General features: G+C 37.8%; 1 protein-coding gene across 2 annotated transcripts in view; it reads right to left on the bottom strand.

Moving 5' to 3' along the window:
• Nucleotides 1-202: 202 nt before the first annotated feature.
• LOC615258 (solute carrier family 25 (mitochondrial carrier; phosphate carrier), member 24-like) overlaps nucleotides 203-21,016 on the bottom strand; it is a 92,211-nt gene continuing 71,397 nt past the window's right edge. The window contains exons 7-10 of one of the 2 annotated variants that reach the window (XM_059885054.1): nucleotides 13,448-13,555; nucleotides 10,504-10,671; nucleotides 1,623-1,773; nucleotides 203-480 (exon numbers count right to left, since the gene is read on the bottom strand). In XM_059885054.1, coding sequence (XP_059741037.1) covers nucleotides 299-480; nucleotides 1,623-1,773; nucleotides 10,504-10,671; nucleotides 13,448-13,555 — 609 coding nt within the window. In that variant the 3' untranslated portion in view covers nucleotides 203-298. The remainder of the gene's footprint in view (nucleotides 481-1,622; nucleotides 1,774-10,503; nucleotides 10,672-13,447; nucleotides 13,556-21,016) is intronic. The other variant, XM_024990049.2, reaches the window with a different exon arrangement.

Below are 21,016 nucleotides of genomic sequence, written 5' to 3'. Positions count from 1 at the left end.
ATGTTTTCTACAGTGTTACTATGGTATCTTCCAACCCAATAAAAACAAGTTTCAAGTTAGGATTCTGAGAGTAGTGGGAAGTGTAAATTGAATCTGTGGATGTGAAGGATTTTAAATTAAAGAACTTTAACAGAATAATTATTTAATATATAGATTTTGTAACAGATAAAGAGAAAATATTTTAACAATTACTTGATATCTCTTTCCTTTCGGGGGGGGGGGGGGAGTCAATTTCTCCTTACAAACGAAGTATTACCTTACAATTAGGTAATTATAGCAAAGGAAACAATTTGATATTCTACTTCTCAGTGAATCCCACATGTCCTTTCACTTTTTCAAAAGTCACACAGCTAATGCATACTGAAGGAAGCACCTTTATGATGTTTGGCGTGACACCCCTGAAAAATCCCCTCTTTCCTTCTTTGTTATATATATCTTGAATGAGCTGAATCATAGAGGTTGTTCCTTTTTCTTCCAGTGCTATAAAGGAAAAAATCAATGTAATACAATACTTAATCTAAAGATAGTTCAGTGGTTAAAATGAGAATTTATAGAGGTTGAAATTACTTCAGAGTATGCCTCTCTCCCTACCTGTAGAATTGTCCTGTGCAGTCCAAACTGTAGTCTCTAGACACATGAAGCTACACATTTTAATTAATTAAAATTAGGCAAAACCAGAAAATCAGTTTGTCAGTTGCACTAACAACATTTCAAGTGCTTGATAACCCTGTGTCATTAATGGCTACCATACTGGATAGCACAAATAAAAAACAACTCCATCACTGCAGAAAGCCCTCTTGGACAGCACTTGAAATTCTTTCACAAAGGACCTCAAAGGAGCATCTGGAATTGTGTATGACATACATAGTTTGATAGAGGGATACACAGATCTTCACCTGAACTGCAATATAAATTAAAAAAAAAAGTCTCACTAAAAAGTGGAGAAAAAGCATTTAAAAGAAGGTAACTTACCACATGACCCCTCGAATAGTTAACTCGGGATGACAATCAGATTATGTGGGGTTTCTTTTTCTTATCAAAAAGTGACACGTGTGTGTTTTCTTATAGTCTAAATTCCTAATATTTCACTTGAGAGAAACAAAAGCAATACCCTCTACCTAATATCTCTTGCTAAACGTACTAGAACACAGAATAACTGCATTCAGTTCCACAAGTGCATTAAGTTCCTGATGCAGACTATGATAAGAGCAGAACTAGGGGGAAATACGTGCATATTGAGCAAACGCTGACTCAATTTGAAGAAAGAAAAATCTTTTCTACTGTTCTGCATGGAACTGCCTAATTTGAAACTCCGTGGAAATCATCAATAATTGAAGGAAATGTGAAGAGTTCCAAATAGAACTTTGGAGAAGAAATAAAATCTAAAATTCACAAGACTCTGCAATAAAACAACAAATCCAAGATTCATGCTTTAAATTTCAGAGAATTAGCTTTTGATTTATGTATTAATTTTACCATTTTTGTTTTTGAAATCATTAATTTCTACTCATTTAAAACAATTTATTTTTAACAGTCTTAAGTTAGTTCTTACTACTGTTTTCATTAAAATTATTTTAAATAACTTTTAAAACTTATGATTATTTCACTTATATAAAACTCACCTTGAGCCTGCATACGAGTTCTAATAAGGTTCAGAGGGAAGCTGGCCATCTGACCACAAGCATTAGACAGTGTACTACATCCCAGCAAAATCGCTATTCCAGGGTCTAGAGAGCCTCTTGCATGGTGTTCTAGCCAATGATTCTTCAAATGCTAGCAGAAAAAAGAGTAGTAAATATCCTTTAACTACTATGCAAGTCTAAGCACAGCACAGCAAGTCTAAGTAGAACAAAGTTCATTGCTCACTCAGTTTCGATAAACATTTTTGAGTTAGCTTCTTGATTCAAGAATTATAAAGAGCATTTTCATCGATGTCATCTCATTTAATCCCTACAGAAATTTGTTAATATTGTCACCTCATTTTATAAATTTTATAAATGAAGAAAGTAATTCAGAGACTAATGAATTATCAGGTCAGAAAGGTGAAAAATGATAAGTCAAGCTTGGTCACTTGATTTTGGAACTGTTCTTTCCAAAATCTTCACAAGAGATTGTTCCTACTCTTCCTTGTACAGAGGAGGCACCTCTGGTGTCCTATTGGGCATCGAGTGCACAGATGTTTTCCAATAATGATTCATACACTCTCAGTGTGAGTTCTCTGTTTGCTCTCTGTTCATGCTTTATTTTGTTTTGCTTGATTGTTTTGGTCTGTGAGGATATTCAAAGACCCAGGCAAAATCTAGAGATTCTCAGAGGGATTAACAGGACACTGCAGAGAAGATTGAATAACGCACTCTAAATTAACAAACCCATATTTTCTCAAATTTTAAGACTGATTCATCTTTCTAGATTTGCTTTTCTGTGAGTAAAAATGGCCAGAAAAATTATATACAAATAACTGGTTGAAAATATCACTAGGTGCTTTTAGAACTACTTATTAATTAAAGGATACAACTCCACCATTATATACTGGGACAATTATTATCAAATATATAATTTGACACTTTTGAAAAAATAAGTTTCAAAATGTCCTTACTCAGTGTGCATTTATTAGAGTTATGCAATAATAAAGAGAGAAATGTGTAATGGCACTTTGTTACAACAGCAAAAAATATTTAACTGTAAAAATAAAAGAATGGAGGGAGCCCAATATAAACAGGGGCAAACAATTTATTTTAATACAATCATAGAAAAGAAAATAAATGTATGGTATAATATTGAATAAATTCTATGAAAATGTAACTGTATATCTTTCAGTGCTAAATGAAATTGGCTATCTTTCACATAATGGTGGTACCACTTACCAGAAATACCACTAGGCTTGTACCTAGAGAGATATTTTTCTTGTACTGAGAAAGAATTTTAAGTTAATCTAGTCACATACTCTCAATGTCCCTATAACCAAGGACATTGTTGGTTGGTATATATTGTTAAATATATGGTATATATTGTTATTTGCTGCTGCTGCTGCTAAGTCGCTTCAGTCGTATCCGACTCTGTGCAACCCCAGAGACGGAAGCCCACCAGGCTCCCCCGTCCTTGGGATTCTCCAGGCAAGAACACTGGAGTGGGTTGCTATTTCCTTCTCCAATGCATGAAAGTGAAAAGTGAAAGGGAAGTCACTCAGTCGTGTCCAATTCTTAGCGACCCCACGGACTACAGCCTACCAGGCTCCTCCATCCACGGGATTTTCCAGGCAAGAGTGCTGCAGTGGGGTGCCATTGCCTTCTCCATACATGGTATATATTGTTAAAGTGATCTACCTGAAGCAGATGAATAGCCATAAAGTGAAATGACTGGCTGAAGTAAGGGGAGCAAGCTACACTTCACTGGAAGGCTATTTACACTAGAGCTCTTGCCTCTCCCCCTACACCCCCCAATTACTACTCTACTCAATTCTCATTTTCACAACTGTATAATAGTATTTCAATTTTCTTAGTTTTAACTGATATTACATCAGATGTTTCTAGGGAGCTAAAAAACCTGAATTCCAGGCCTCTTCCAAGAACAATGATATCAGAATATCCTAGGATATAGCCCAAGAATCTTATTTTTTAAATAACCACAAGCAGATGATTCTGATATGCATATAGAGTTGAAAACAACTATTTTATCAGCTCTGAGGTCCTTAATTATTTTTTCAGACCCACCCCTCTTAACTATGACCTCATAACTATTCTGTAGCTTTTATGTTACTTATCAGTTCAGTTTAGTTCAGTAGCTCAGTCGTGTCCGACTCTTTGCCACCTCATGAATTGCAGCATGCCAGGCCTCCCTGTCCATCACCAACTCCCGGAGTTCACTCAAACTCATGTCCATCGAGTCAGTGATGCCATCCTGTCGTCCCCTTCTCCTCCTGCCCCCAATCCCTCCCAGCATCAGGGTCTTTTCCACTGAGTCAACTCTTCGCATGAGGTGCCAAAGTATTGGAGTTTCAGCTTTAGCATCAGTCCTTCCAAAGAACACCCAGGACTGACCTCCTTCAGGATGGACTGGTTGGATCTCCTTGCAGTCCAAGGGACTCTCAAGAGTCTTCTCCAACACCACAGTTCAAAAGCATAATTTCTTCGGTGCTCAGTTTTCTTCACAGTCCAACTTTCACATCCATACATGACCGCTGGAAAAACCATAGCCTTGACTAGACGGACCTTTGTTGGCAAGGTAATATCTCTGCTTATCAATATGCTATCTAGGTTGTTCATAACTTTCCTTCCAAGGAGTAAGCGTCTTTTAATTTCATGGCTACAATCACCATCTGCAGTGATTTTGGAGCCCAGAAAAATAAAGTCTGACACTGTTTCCACTGTTTCCCCATCTATTTGCCATGAAGTGATGGGACCAGATGCCATGATCTTAGTTTTCTGAATGTTGAGCTTTAAGCCAACTTTTTCACTCTCCTCTTTCACTCTCATCAAGAGGCTTTTTAGTTCCTCTTCACTTTCTGCCATAAGGGTGGTGTCATCTGCATATCTGAGGTTATCGATATTTCTTCCGGCAATCTTGATTTCAGTTTGTGCTTCTTCCAGCCCAGCGTTTCTCATGATATGCTCTGCATGTAAGTTAAATAAGCAGGGTGACAATATACAGCCTTGACGTACTCCTTTTCCTATTTGGAACCAGTCTGTTGTTCCATGTCCAGTTCTAACTGTTGCTTCCTGACCTGCATATAGGTTTCTCAAGAGGCAGGTCTGGTGGTCTGGTATTCCCATCTCTTTCAGAGTTTTCCACAGTTTATTGTGATCCACACAGTCAAAGGCTTTGGCATAGTCAATAAAGCAGAAATAGATGTTTTTTTGGAACTCTCTTGCTTTTTCAGTGATCTAGCAGATGTTGGCAATTTGATCTCTGGTTCCTCTACCTTTTCTAAAACCAGCTTGAACATCTGGAAGTTCACGGTTCACGTACTGCTGAAGCCTGGCTTGGAGAATTTTGAGCATTACTTTACTAGCATGTGATATGAGTGCAAATGTGTGGTAGTTTGAGCATTCTTTGGCATTGCCTTTCTTTGGCATTGGAATGAAAACTGACCTTTTCCTCCTGTGGCCACTGCTGAGTTTTTCAAATTTGCTGGCATATTCAGTGCAGCACTTTCACAGCATCATCTTTCAGGATTTGAAAGAGCTCAACTGGAATTCCATCACCTCCACTAGCTTTGTTCGTAGTGATGCTTTCACTTGACTTCACATTCCAGGATGTCTGGCTCTAGATGAGTGATCACACCATCGTGATTATCTGGGTCGTGAAGCTCTTTTTTGTATAGTTCTGTATATTCTTGCCACTTTTTGTTAATATCTTCTGCTTCTGTTAGGTCCATACCATTTCTGTCCTTTATCGAGCCCATCTTTGCATCAAATGTTCCCTTGGTATCTCTAATTTTCTTGAAGAGATCTCTAGTTTTTCCCATTCTGTTGTTCCCATGCTGCTGTGTGGACGCAGGAGGGCCAAGAGGAGCTACTCCACGTTCAAGGTCAAGAGGGGCGGCCATGAGGAGATACCCCACGTCCAAGGTAAGGAGCAGCGGCTGCGCTTTGCTGGAGCAGCCGTTAAGAGATACTCCACGTCCAAGGTAGGAGAAACCCAAGTAAGACAATAGGTGTTGCGAGAGGGCATCAGAGAGCAGACACACTGAAACCATAATCACAGAAAACTAGCCAATCTGATCACACGGACCACAGCCTTGTCTAACTCAATGAAACTAAGCCATGTTGTGTGGGGGCCACCCAAGACGGGAGGGTCATGGTGGAGAGGTCTGACAGAATGTCGTCCACTGGAGAAGGGAATGGCAAACCACTTCAGTATTCTTGCCTTGAGAACCCCATGAATAGTACGAAAAGGCAAAAAGGTAGGACACTGAAAGAGAAACTCCCCAGGTCGGTAGGTGCCCAATACGCTACTGGAGATCAGTAGAGAAATAACTCCAGAAAGAATGAAGGGATGGAATCAAAGCGAAAACAACACCCATTTATGGATGGGACTGGTGATAGAAGCAAGGTCCGATGCTGTAAAGAGCAATATTGCATAGGAACCTGGAATGTTAGGTCCATGAATCAAGGCAAATTGGAAGTGGTCAAACCGGAGATGGCAAGAATGAATGTTGACATTCTAGGAATCAGAGAATTAAAATGGACTGGAATGGGTGAATTTAACTCAGATGACCATTATATCTACTACTGTGGGAAGGAATCCCTTAGAAGAAATGGAGTAGCCATCACAGTCAACAAAAGAGTCTGAAATGCAGTACTTGGATACAATCTCAAAAACGACAGAATGATCTCTGTTAGTTTCCAAGGCAAACCATTCAATATTGTGGTAATCCAAGTCTATGCCCCAACCAGCAATGGTGAAGAAGCTGAAGTTGAACAGTTCTATGAAGACCTACAAGACCTTTTAGAACTAACACCCAAAAAAGATGTCCTTTTCATTATAGGGGCCTGGAATGCAAAAGTAGGAAGTCAAGAAACACCTGGAGTAACAGGCAAATTTGGCCTTGGAGTACAGAATGAAGCAGGGCAAAGGCTAATAGAGTTTTGCCAAGAGAACGCACTGGTCATAGCAAACACCCTCTTCCAGCAACACAAGAGAAGACTCTACACATGGACATCACCAGATGGTCAACACCGAAATCAGATTGATTATATTCTTTGCAGCCAAAGATGGAGAAGCTCTATACAGTCAGCAAAAGCAAGACCGGGAGCTGACTGTGGCTCAGATCATGAACTCCTTATTGCCAAATTCAGACTTAAATTGAAGAAAGTAGGGAAAACCACTAGACCATTCAGGTATGACCTAAATCAAATCCCTTATGATTATACAGTGGAAGTGAGAAATAGATTTAAGGGACTAGATCTGATAGACAAAGTGCCTGATGAACTATGGACAGAGGTTCGTGACATTGTACAGGAGACAGGGATCAAGACCATCCCCATGGAAAAGAAATTCAAAAGAGTAAAATGGCTGTCTGAGGAGGCCTTACAAATAGCTGTGAAAAGAAGATAAGTGAAAAGCAAAGGAGAAAAGGAAAGATATAAGCATCTGAATGCAGAGTTCTAAGGAGAGATAAGAAAGCCTTCCTCAGTGATCAGTGTTACTTATAATTCACAGTAAACGTCAGATGTCAACTTAATTCTTCTTCATAGGAGTGTTTCAAGTTTAAAGTAACTGGTTCAATAGAAAACTGTGAGACAATCATAAAGAGTAAATTCCTAGGTTAAAAATTGAAGTGATAAGTTTAGAGTAGAATATTTAGAATTTGAGTAATCGTCACAAATAGCTCTGGAGTATATTCAGCTCAGTTTGGGGGTTTTATTGCTCTTTCTTTTTTTAATTATACTATAGTTGAGTTATAATATTGTGTTAGTTTCAGGTGTACATCAGAGTTTTGTATATATATAAAATTTCAGATTCTTTTCCATTAGATAAGATATACTGAATATAGTTCCCTGTGCCATACAGTAAATTCTTATTTATCTATTATATATACATGACTGAGTGACTGAACTGAAATGAACTGAACTGAATGTGTATTTGCCAATTCTATGCTCTTAATTTGCAGCCACTTCCCCTTTGGTAATCAAATAAACCATATGTTTATTTTATGTGTCTCTGAGTCTGTTTCTATTTTATAAATTAAATCATTTATACTATTTTTTAGATTCCACATATAAGTGATCAAATTGCCAACATAAGTTGACAGAAAAAGCAAGAGAACTCCAGAAAAACATCTACTTCAGCTTCATTGACTACACTAAAGCCTTTGACTGTGTGGAACACAACAAACTGTGGAAAATTCTTAAAGAGATGGAAATACCAGACCAACTTACCTGCCTCCTGAGAAATCTATATGCAGGTCAAGAAGCAACAGTGAGAACTGAACATGGAACAAAGGACTGGTTCCAAACTGAGAAAGGAGTATGTCAAGGCTGTATATTGTCACCCTGCTTATTTAACTTTTATGCAGAGTACTCATGTGAAATTCTGGGCTGAATGAAGCACAAGCTGGATCAAGACTGCCAGGAGAAATATCAATAACCTCAGATATGCAGATAACACCACCCTAATGGTAGAAAGAAAATAAAGTTTTTCACTGTTTCCAATGTCTCCCCATCTATTTGGCATGAAGTGATGGGACCAGATGCCATGATCTTCGTTTTTTGATTGTTGAATTTTAAGCCAGCTTTTTCACTCTCCCTTTCATTTTCATCAAGAAGCTCTTTAGTTCCTCTTCTTTGGAAAAATGTCTGTTTAGGACTTCTGTCCATTTTTTGGTTGAGTTGTTTGTTGTTGTTTTTCTTTTCTTTTTTTGATACTGAGGTATTTTTACATTTTAGAAATTATGCCTTTGTCAGTTGCATTGTTTGCAAATATTTTCTCATTCTGTAGGATGTACTTTCATTTTGTTTACAGTTTCCTTTTCTGTGCAAAAGTATTTCCCATTTGCTTATTTTTGCTTTAATTTCTTCTGTCTTAGGAGACTCATTTAAGAAAACATTGGTACAGGAAGGTAAATAAGATGGTGGAATAGAAGGACTTGGGCTCACCTTCTCTCAGGAAAACATCAAAATCACAACTAACTACTAAAGAACCATAGATAAAATATGCACACTACTAGATAAAAGATCAAAAGGACCTAATGTATAGCACAGGGAATTCTGCTGGGAAAAGAATTGAAAAAGAAGGATATATGTATATATATAACTGAATCACTTTGATGTACACCAGAAACCAATACATTATAAATCAACTATCCTACAATATAAAATAAAAAAAATTTTTAAGCAAAATATTGGTATGATTTATCTCCAAGAATGTTTTGCTATGTCCTCTTCTATGAGTTTTATGGGTTCATGTATTATATCTAACTGTTTAGGCCACTTTGATTTATTTTTGTGTATGCTGTGAGGAAGTGTCCTAATTTCATTGATTTACATGAGGCTGTCTAGCTTTGCCAACACCACTTGCTGAAGAGGCTGTCTTTTCTCCATTGTATATTCCTTTCTCCTTTGTCAAAGATTAATTGATCACAGGTATGTGTGTTTATTTCTGGGCTCTCTACTGTTCAACTGATCTAGATATATATGTTTTTGTGCCAATGACATGCTTTTTGGTTACTGTAAATTTTGTAGTATTGTCTGAAGTCTAGGAGGGTTATGCCTCCACTTTATTCTTTTTCTTCAGTATTACTTATGCAATTCTGAGCCTTTTCTGTTCCATATAAGTTTTAGTATTATTTGTCCTAGTTCTATGAAAAATGTCATGTGTAATTTGATAGGGATTGCATTACATCTGTACATAGCATTGTGTAGTATGACCAATTTAACAATATTGATTTTTCCAATCCAAGATATCTTTCCAGTTTTTAAATCATCTTCAGTTTACTTTATCAATAATTTTTATTTCTCAGTGTACAGGTCTTTCACCTCCTTGGTTAGGTTTATTTCTAGGGTTTTTAAGCCCCAATTTTAGACAGGAATTTTTTTAACTTTCTTTTTTAATATTTCATTGTTAGTGTAAAGAAATTCAACAATTTCTGAGTGTTAATCTTGTACCTGCTACCTTGCAGAATTAATCATTTCTAGTAGTTTTTGTGTGGAGTCTTTAGGGTTTTCTATTAGAGTATCCTGTTATTTGCATATAATGACAATTTTACCTTTTCCCTTCCAATTTCCATATCTTTTAGGTTTTTTTGTTGTTTGATTGCTGTGACTAGGACTTCGAATACTATGTTGAATAGAAATGGTGAGAGTGGGCAATCCTTGTTTTGTTTCAGAATTTAGAAAGAAGGCTTTTATAATAGCTTTCACTGTTGAGTATTATATTGCTGTGGGTTTGTCATAAATATTCCCTCTATATCCTTTTGGTGAGAGATGCTCTCATGAATGGATGTTGAATTTTATCAAATGTTTTTTCTGCATTTATTGAGATGATCATGTGGTTTTCATCTTTTCTTTTGTTGATGTGCTGTATCACACTGATTGATTTGTGTATGCTGAACCATCTGTCTGATCCAGGGGTGGATCCAACTTGGTTGTGGTGTGTGATCTTTTTTTTGTGTTGCTGGGTTTGCAACAAAATCTGTTTGGATTTGTAACAAAAATGTGTTGAGCATTTTTGTATCTATATTCATCAAAGACACTGGCTTGCAATTTTCTTTTTTTGTAGTATGTTTGATTTTGCTATCAAGGTGATGGTGGCTTAGCAGAAAGGTCTTTCTTTATTATTACCAAAAACTAATTCAAACAAAAAAGAAAAAAACAAAAAATTATTACTAGACTAGCAAACAACTAATATATAAAAAGAAAAACAAAATAAAACAATTCAGTTCACTTCTTGGTTGGAAGCTATTTCATAAAAAATCATTTATAGCCAGATTTTTAGAATAAAAACTAGTATTGAATCAAATTTTCAAATCTAACACAAAACATCATGTTATAAGAATAAGCTTACCTCATAAACACAAAGATCTATGCCTGCATAAGGTATAATTCCTAGCAAGTTAGGAATATAACCTTTGAAAAAGGCTCTAGCACCTTCTTGCTTCAGAAGCTGCTTGCCACAATCAATAATCCCTGAGTACTGTCCAGTTTTACCTACAGCCAGTCTGGTCTTTATAACCTAAATGTGAAATAATACAATAAAAATATATTGATCAGATTCACTCAACTTACCTAGCAATCAATTAAACTGTATTAGGTCATGATGTTTGCTAATTATCATAGAAATAAAAAAAGAAAGCAATCTCAAATATAATTTTAACTTTCTGCTAACTCTTAATTATAAACAACTGATACAGTACAGAGGTTTTTTTTTTTAATTATTTAAACAGGAAAATATAATTAAGCATTGTGGCTTTAATTGATATACCCACTCAAACACCTTTCATGTACTATAAGGAAACATATTCTAAATCAAACCAGCTGAGATAACCTTATTGATTTAAGATAAAGCAATAACATTCTTTAGGCAAGGATACTGAAGGTGGTAGCCATTCCCTTCTCCAGGGGATCTTCCCGACCCAGGGATCGAACCTGGTCTCCGGCATTGCATGCAGATTCTTTACTGTCTGAGCTACCAGGGAAGCCCAAAATAAAGCAGCTATAGTCAAAATTCAAATTTTCCAAAAGTGTATAGTCATGGTAAAGTGAACAACAAGTATGGAAAAAACATTCTATAATATGCTAAAGATACATACTCTGGGAACTATCATTAACAACAGGGTCTACAAACTAACTTAATATAACTTGGGTTCATTTTGTGCTCATAAAGTAGTAACATAACATGGGTTATGAAGACAATATAGCTTCTTGTAGGCTGTCTGTGATCCATCTTCCTATGTTTAGTGTAATTCTTCTGATAGAACTTCACTTATTGTCCTTTTAATTTCTATTAATCTAATTTAAGGGAGTTCCAGATACACTTCTTGAAGGAGGAAATGGCAACCCACTCCAGTACTCTTGCTTGGAGAATCCCATGGACAGAGGAGCCTGGCCAGCTCTGGCCCATAGGGTTGCAAAGAGTCAGACACAACTGAAGTGACTTAACATGCACACACACAGATATACTTGGAGAAAAGGCTCTCTAAAATATCCAAGACAAGAAAAACACAAACTTTGTCTTAATTGGGCAACTGTATATCTTGATGGAGCTTCCTCTGAGTAGTCAGTTGGAAGCCCTCTGTACGAACTTCTCTGTAGGACCCAACACTTTGGATAATCTCATTCTTAAAACTCTTTGCCTTCTCCAGGGCCGTGCACTCTCTTCTTACCCAAGTAAATTTTTTCTGCCTGCTTCCCTGGCATGTTTTTTGCTCCTTTCATTCTCTAAACTAAGATTTTCTCAAAAGTTAAAAATAAAATTATGACTTATTTCCAACCAATTTCAAGGCTTTAACTAACACTTCTTCACAGATGACATGTCAAGACTTGAAATCTCTCAAGTCTTAGTATTACATTTGCAACTGCCTGTAGAAAATCATAACTCAGTTGCCCACCAATAACTCAAATTAAATACAGGCAAACCTGAACTCATCATCTTTCAGAGTCTGGCTCACTTCCTCCGTTCTGTACCTCTGTTAGAGACCTAACTCAGACATAACTCTGCTAGACATTTGGGCACAGAACCCAGACAGAACTTTGCCATCTTCCTTTCCCTTTCTTCTGTTTTCCATTTCTCAAGTGGTCAGTTCTTATGACTGTTCTAATGTGAGTCAATTTCTCCTAGTCAATATCATATGTCAAGTCCTTATTATCACTTCTCTGAATGATAGCAATATCTTGTATCTAGTTATCTCATTTCTCTAGTCTCTGCTCCTCTAAAAAACTTTACCGGGATTACACTTCAAGCTCAAAAGTCTTCAATGGATCTTATTTTTTTAAGAAATTAAAGCTAAATTTCTTAAGTTGCATTGATAAGCTATTCTGATCTGGTCCCAGACCATTATTTATAGTATTATCCTATCTCCACCTGAATATCTGCTCTTATATCCCCATTCCTTTGCTCAAGTTGTTATTTACACTTAAAATCCACTTCCTTATCATCTCCAAACATCCAAATTCTAAGTCAAACTCACACATTCAACTCATGTCCTTCATGAAATCCATTAACTAGAATAATATCTCCCTTCTGAATTTCCGTAATACTTGGTACTGATCTCCCTTCTAGAATTTATATTTATATTTTGACCCACTCCAGTATTCTGGCCTGGAGAATTCCATGGACTGTATAGTTCTTGGGGTTGCAAAGAGTTGGACACAACTAAGCAACTTCCACTTTCACTTTTCATCATTACTGATGTACATATTCTATCTCCCCTTCTGGACTATAATAAGCTCCATGACCAAAATGCCTGTCTGATTCAACTCTGGATCCAGATAAATACTTTAAAGTATGTGGGTGTTCAATACAAATTTGATTTTATTAATGAATAAGTGATTCTATCAATTAATTGGAGAAATGAAATTATTTGTCTTCTTAGTTCCCTGGTGGTTCAGAGGGTAAAGCGTCTGCCTGCAATGCAGAAGACCTGGGTTCAATCCCTGGGTCAGGAAGATCCCCTGGAGAAGGAAATGGCAACCCACTCCAGTACTCTTGCCTGGAAAATCCCATGGACAGAGAAGCCTAGTAGACTACAGTCCATGGGGTCAACAAAGAGTCGGACACAACTGAGCAACCACACTTTCACTTTCACAGTACAATACTAATTTTATCCTAAACCAAAAAAGACTGGGCAACTGACAGTTACTAAGGGCAACTGACACTTCACGTGAGACACATCTTATAGCTATAATGCTTTTTATTGTATAAAATACTGATCTGTGATTCACTTGTTTTTTTTAAATTAAAATTTGCATTAAAAACATTTCTTTAGTTAAAATTTTATCATAGTACATACCTCCATAGGGTAAATACAGGTCTGTGCAGTTGCACCAGCCAATGAACCAGATATAAATCTTTCAATAATTCCTATTTTAGCACCATCAGAACTAAGCCATTTCTTATACTGTATAAATAAAAATATTAAAATGTATAAAATTACTGAAATGGAATATACATTGTTTCTTTGTTTATAACATTAACATTAGTAACAATTATTTGAAAAAGTATTTCAGACACCCAACATTAGAATATCTAGTGGAATATCTAGTACAATATCTGATTTTAATTTTATGTAATTAATTGTCTAAGATAATAAGTAAGACCCCTCTATTTTGGCCTCCTTTTCCTCTTTTCTTCTGCAGAATAAGGTAGATATTCATGAATTCAGTATTTCATAAAAGGCATGCAAATGACACAAAGGAACTGTATTCTCTTATCTCTTTTTGGCCCCACCCCTTACACATGGAACATACTTCATATTTTTGGATAGTAGATAATCAGAAATAGTAACTTTATGTGAGAGGTTTTTTGTTACAAAGAACAACAGTTTCCTGTTGTTAGCTTAATAACAGATTATTGAATTACATGTGGAAATAAGGAAAACAGAAATATCAGTGTAAAGGTCAGGCTTCACGGGGACTAAACTAAGTTTCATGAAAATTGAAACTGGAAACTCATTTAGGATCCAAGATAACCTCAGCAAGCAGATTATCCTGTTACTTCCTAGGCAAAATGTTTTTTCCATTTGCCTCTTCTGATGGTCTTTCATCAACATGATTCAGCCACTCTCTATGAACTAACTCTCTGGTCCTCAAATCAGTAACTCCCCATCAGAAAGTGTGATGGTTCACTTAACATGTCAGAGACTGCTATCTGTTCCCATGCGTGTGTGCTAAGTCACTTCAGTCGTGTCTGACTCTGTGACCCTATGGACTGTAGCCTGCCAGGATTCTCTGTCTATGGGATTCTCCAGGCAAGAATACTGGAATGGGTTGCCATTTCCTCCTAGAGGGGATCTTCCTGACCCAGGGATTGAACGTGCATCTTTTACGTCTCCTTCATTGGCAGGTGGGTTCTTTACCACTAGCACCACCTGGGAAGCCTAGTACTATCTATTCCTAGTCTTATTTGTTCCCAATACCCTTTATCTTTTTCTTCCATTTAGTGTAACACAGCTGACTCAGCTACAAACTACATTTTCCTCTTCTTCCTTGCAATAGACTGTAAGTTTAAATGATTAATTTTGGCTAATGAGATGTGAGGGGAAGTTAAATATGGAAATTCTGAGACATCTTCTTAAACTAAACTATCCTAAACTCCTTTTTCCTTCACCTGGGAAATGGCAAAGGCGGGTGCAGCCTTGGAACACATATATTGAAGATGGCAGAGTTGTACAGCTAGCCCCAGACCACTTGCTTCTATCTTACTTAAGCTACTGTATTTTGAACTCCCTTTGTTAAAACATCTTAGAAAGAACCCTAAAGAGTACAAAAATTGGTTACTAGATGAATGGTGATGCCATAACTAAAACCTAAAATATGTGGCAATGGCTTTATTATTGAGATACAGATATTACACTCTAAGAAGGTGATGATCTTCCTAATGCTCTGTGGAAATGCTTGATAAATTACCTCCTGTGATAACTTAGAAGGAAGACCATGTGCTTTCTGAGCCTGAAGTTACAGGAAAACTAACTGTAAAACCTCAGAATGCTGGACAGTGTTGCCTGTTCCTCGATGCTTTTAGCAAGATCTGGGAGACAGGAGTTCTCTCTGCCTGTCTGCCTTAAGGTCTTCTCAAAAGCTAGTTTGTAAGCACAGTTGGAAGGAAATAGAGCTCTGCAAAGGGAGTTGTCACTGCCTGACTCAACAGTCAAGAAATGTGGAGTTTCCAAGTAGGGAAAGTTACCAGCACAGAAGCTGGTAATGACATTGTCCTAAAGAACTTATCTACAAAAATCACATCGAGGGTGCTGTCATCTGTCAGGCTATTATTTCAGTTAATATCAACATAGCATACTATAAAAAAATGACAAAGAGAAGGAATAACTGAGCATAGGAACTGGAAAATAAAATATCAGGAAAAATATTTTTGGGTGTGGTTACTTTGCATGGTACTGACCAGAAACAAACAGACAAGAAGTATAAGAAATTTTGAAAGAATGATATTGCTAGAAAGCCCATGATCATAGCCTATAAAATCCTGTATTTTTATTGATCTCTAACGCAACTCTGAGGCCCTCAAACAGCAGGCAGATAGCTGGCCATGGCAGACATTTCCAGAAGCCTCCATCATATCTGGACAGTTTTGTGTAGACTCACAGGCAAAATGATTATCTGAGGAGGATTTACAAATAGCTGAGAAAAGAAGAGAAGACAAGGGCAAAGGAGAAAAGGAAAAATATACCCATTTGAATGAAGAGTTCCAAAGAATAGCAAGGAAAAATAAGAAAGCCTTCTTAAGTGAACAGTGCAAAGAAATAGAGGAAAACAACAGAATGGTAAAGACTAGCGACCTCTTCAAGAAAATTAGAGATATAAAGGAAACATTTTATGCAAAGATGGGTGCAATAAAGGACAGGAATAGTATGGATCTAACAGAAGCAGAAGATACTAAGAAGAGGTGTCAAGAATACACAGAAGAACTATACAAAAAATATCTTAATGACCCAGATAACCACGATGGTGTGATCACTCACCTGGAGCCAGACATCCTGGAATGGGAAGTCAAGTGGGCCTTAGGAAGCATCTCTACAAACAAAGCTAGTGGAGGTGATGGAATTCCATGTGAGCTATTTCAAATCCTAAAAGATGATTCTGTGAAAGTGCTACATTTGGAAAACTCAGCGATGGCCACAGAACTGGAAAAGGACAGTTTTCATTCCAATCCCAAAGAAGGGCAATGCCAAACAATGTTCAAACTACTGCACAATTGCATTCATTTCACATACTAGCAAGGTAATGCTCAAAATCTTTCAAGCTAGGCTTCAACAGTACGTGAACCAAGAACTTCTAGGTGTATGAGCTGGATTTAGAAAAGGCAGAGGAGCCAGAGATCAAATTGCCAACATCTGTTGGATCACAGAAAAAGCTAGAGAATTCAAAAAAAAAATCTATTTCTGCTTCACTGACTATGCTAAAGCCTCTGTGTAGTTCACAACAAGTTATGGAAAATTATTAAAGAGATGGGAATAGCAGACCACCTTACTGTTTCCTGAGAAATCTGTATACAGGTCAAGAAGCAACAGAATAAAACATGTAGCAACAGACTGGTTCAAAATTGGGAAAGGAATATGTCAAGGCTGTATATTGTCATCCAGCTTATTTAACTTCTATTCAGAATACACCATGCAGAATGCTGGGCTGGATGAAGCATGATCTGAAATCAAGATTGCTGGGAGAAATATCAATAACCTCAGATATGCAGATGACACCACCCTAATGGCAGAACGTGAAGTTGAACTAAAGAGCTTCTTGTTGAAGGTAAAAGAGGAGAGTGAAAAAGCTGGCTTAAAACTCAACATTCAAAAAACTAAGATCATGGCATCCAGTCCCATCAGTTCAGTTCAGTTCAGTTCAGTTCAGTCGCTCAGTCATGTCCGACTCTTTGCGACCCCATGAATCGCAGCACACCAGGCCTCCCTGTCCATCACCAACTCCCGGAGTTCACTCAGACTTACATCCATTGAGTCAGTGATGCCATCCAGCCATCTCATCCTCTGTCGTCCCCTTCTCCTCCTGCCCCCAATCCCTCCCAGCATCAGAGTCTTTTCCAATGAGTCAACTCTTCGCATGAGGTGACCAAAGTTCTGGAGTTTCAGCTTCAGCATCACTTCATGGCAAATAGATGGGCAAACAATGGAAACTTATTTTGGGGGGTTCCAAAATCATGTGGATGGCGACTGCAGCCATGAAATTAAAAGATGCTTGCTCCTTGGAAGAAAAGCTATGACAACGTATTAAAAAGCAGAGACGTTACTTTGCAACAAAGGTCCATCTAGTCAAAGCTATGGTTTTTCCAGGAGTCATGTATGGATGTGAGAGTTGGACCATAAAGAAGGCTGAGCATTGAAGAATTGGTGCTTTAGAACTGTGGTGTTGAAGAAGACTCTTGAGAGTCCCTTGGACTGCAAGGAGATCAAACCCGTCAATCCTAAAGGAAATCAGTCCTGAATATTCATTGGAAGGACTGATGCTAAAGCTGAAGCTCCTAACATTGGCTACCTGAGGCGAAGAGCTGACCATTAGAAAAGACCCTGATGCTGGGAAAGAGGAGAAGGAGACAACAGAGGACAAACTGGTTGGATGGCATCACCAACTCAATGGACATGAGTTTGAACAAACTCAGTGAGATGGTGAAGAACGAGGAAGCCTGGCATGCTGCAGTCCATGAGGTTGCAAAGAGTTGGACATGACTGAATAACTGAACAACAACAACAGTGGCAGAATCCCATCTAAAGAAAAAGCCTCTCATCTCTCTGTTTTTCTGCCTTAGGGTCTTCTGAAAATCTATGGGAGCCTGTTGAACCTAGAAGTCTGGAAAGTTAAAGTCCTAAGATCATTCTTCAAATAACTGGGGATAGGAAATGGTAAGGGCTTCCCTTTGTGGCTCAGCAGTAAAGAACTCACATGCCAATGAAGGAGATATAGCTTCCATCCTTCGGGTCTGGAACAGCCTCTGGAGAAGGAAAAGGCAACCCACTCTAGTATTCTTGCCTGGGAAATCCCATGGACAGAGGGGTCTGGCAGGCATCATGTAGTTCATGGGGTTGCAAAGAGTTGGTCATGACTTAGCAATTGAACAATAAGAAATTGGTAAATAAATGCCTTATCTCCTTTCCTCAGATGGATAATCCTGGGGACTATTCTGTCCACTTCTTACAAGTTCTGGCAGAATCAAGCCCCTACCACCTATAGCTGAACCCTCATTTATGTACACTTACATTGGCTTTTCTTCCTTCTGTGTCTTACTGCATCAGTCCATCCAATGAATTCCAATTCACCTCTGGGTGAATCCAAACCTAAACATTTGGTACCACTTCCAAAGTGGTCCTATCTGCCAGTTAAAGACTGTCAGAGTGGATCAAAAACCAAAATCCAAATGTATGTTGGCTACAAGAAATCAACTTTAAATTTAAAGACACATATGTTAAATGCAAATGAGTGGAGAAAAATATACCATGCTAACAGTAATCAAAACAAAGTGGGAGTAGTGATATTAATTTCAGATAGAGCTGACTTCAGAGCAAGGAAAGTTATCAGGGATAAAGATAAAGGGGTCAGTTCTACAAAATGACATATTAATCATTAAATAATAGTCCTGATAGAACTGCAAAGAGAAACAGATGAATGTATTATAATAGTTGGAGATTTCAACATCTTCTATTAGAAATGGATATTTCCGCTGGGCAGAATATCAGTAATAACATAGCTGAACTAAATAACACCATTATTCAACTGGAAATAACTGACATCCATAGACTACTTCATCCAACAACAGCAGACTGCACATTTTTCTTAAGAACACATGGAACACTCACCAAGACAGACCATATTTTGGACCATAAAACACACCTTAACAAATTTAAAAGAACAGAAATAAAACAATATCTGCTTCTCAGACCACAAAGGAATTAAACTAGAAATTAATGATAGATAATTGGAAAATACCAAAATATGTGGAGATTAAACAAAACACCTCTTTTAAGTAACACACTGGTCAAAGAAGAAATCTCAAGAGAAATTTTAAAATATTTTAACTAAATGAAAATAAAAACACTATCAAAATTAGTGGGAAGCTGTACTTAAAGGAAAGTTTATAGTTTTGAATGTACACACTAGAAGAAAGATAAAAATGAATGTTTCCACCTTAGGAAAATAGAAAAAGAAGAGCAAATCAAGCCAAGGGTAAGCAGAAGAAAAGTAATAATAATTAGAATAGAAATCAATGAAATTGAAAATAGGAAATCAATAGCTAAAATCAACAAAAATCAAATGCTGGTTTTTTGAAATGTGGTGCTAGAAGGTAAGCCTGCTCATATTATTAGAACTGAATCACTCACCGGTCACAGGCAACAAACACATGATTCAGTTCACTTCAGTTCAGTCGCTCAGTCATGTCCGACTCTTTGCAACCCCATGAATCACAGCACGCCAGGCCTCCCTGTCCATCACCATCTCCCGGAGTTCACTCGAACTCACGTCCATTGAGTCAGTGATGCCACCAGCCATCTCATCCTCTGTCGTCCCCTCTTCTTCCTGCCCCCAATCCCTCCCAGCATACTAGTGGTCAATGGGATGATGGTAACTTATGGTATGCTGTGGCGTTACCATTACTAAGATTTTTAGTCATAGTGGCTTGGGATGAGGTACTGGTAGAAAGAAAAGCATCAAATCAACAAGTATCATAATACTTGAACAATGTGAGGTAAAGACTGTGGACCTGACTGGCTATGATTCACTGCTTTAGAAACTTTGAAGAAAGAGAATGTCAAGTTTAGGTCAGTCAACTATCTAAAAAATATGAACACTAAAATGCCTTCCTGGCAGCAATTTAAAGAGACCCTAATCTCCTGCCCCTGACCTCGGCGGTAGGGTAACTCATCTCGGCCACCTCCCCTGACCTCGGCTGCGGGGTAGCTCATCTCGGCTGCCACCCCTGACCTCGGACGTTGGGTAGCTCCTCTAGGTTGCAAATTTGGAAAACTCAGCAGTGGCCACAGGACTGGAAAAGGTCAGTTTTCATTCTAATCGCAGAGAAAGGCAATGACAAAGAATGTTCAAACTACCACACGACTGCACTCATCTCACACGCTAGTAAAGTAATGCTCAAAATTCTCCAAGTCAGGCTTCAGCAATATGTGAACCATGAACTTCCAGATGTTCAAGCTGGTTTTAGAAAAGGCAGAGGAACCAGAGATCAAATTGCCAACATCTGCTGGATCATTGAAAAAGCAAGGGAGTTCCAGAAAAACATCTATTTCTGCTTTATTGACTATGGCAAAGACTTTGACTGTGTGGATCACAGTACACTGTGGAAAATTCTGAAAGAGATGGGAATACCAGACCACCTGACGTGCCTCTTGAGATACTTGTATGCAGGTCAGGAAGCAACAGTTAGAACTGGACATGGAACAACAGACTGGTTTCAAATGGGAAAAGGAGTACGTCAAGGCTGTATATTGTCACCCTGCTTACTTAACTTATATGAGTACATCATGAGAAACACTGGGCTGGAAGAAGTACAGGCTGGAATCAAGATTGCCGGGAGAAATATCAATAACCTCAGATATGCAGATGACACCACCCTTATGGCAGAAAGTGAAGAGGAACTAAAGAGCCTCTTGATGAAAGTGAAATAGAAGAGTGATAAATGTTGGGCTTAAAGCTCAACATTCAAAAAACGAAGATCATGGCATCTGGTCCCATCATTTCATGGGAAATAGATGGGGAAACAGTGGAAACAGTGGCTGACTTTATTTTGGGGGGCTCCAAAATCACTGCAGATGGTGATTGCAGCCATGAAATTTAAAGACACTTACTCCTTGGAAGGAAAGTTATGACCAACCTAGCTGCTACTGCTGCTA

This window comes from Bos taurus, chromosome 3, assembly GCF_002263795.3.
Source record: "Bos taurus isolate L1 Dominette 01449 registration number 42190680 breed Hereford chromosome 3, ARS-UCD2.0, whole genome shotgun sequence".
NCBI lineage: Eukaryota > Metazoa > Chordata > Mammalia > Artiodactyla > Bovidae > Bos > Bos taurus.
This window is presented reverse-complemented; position numbering and strand designations above follow the sequence as displayed.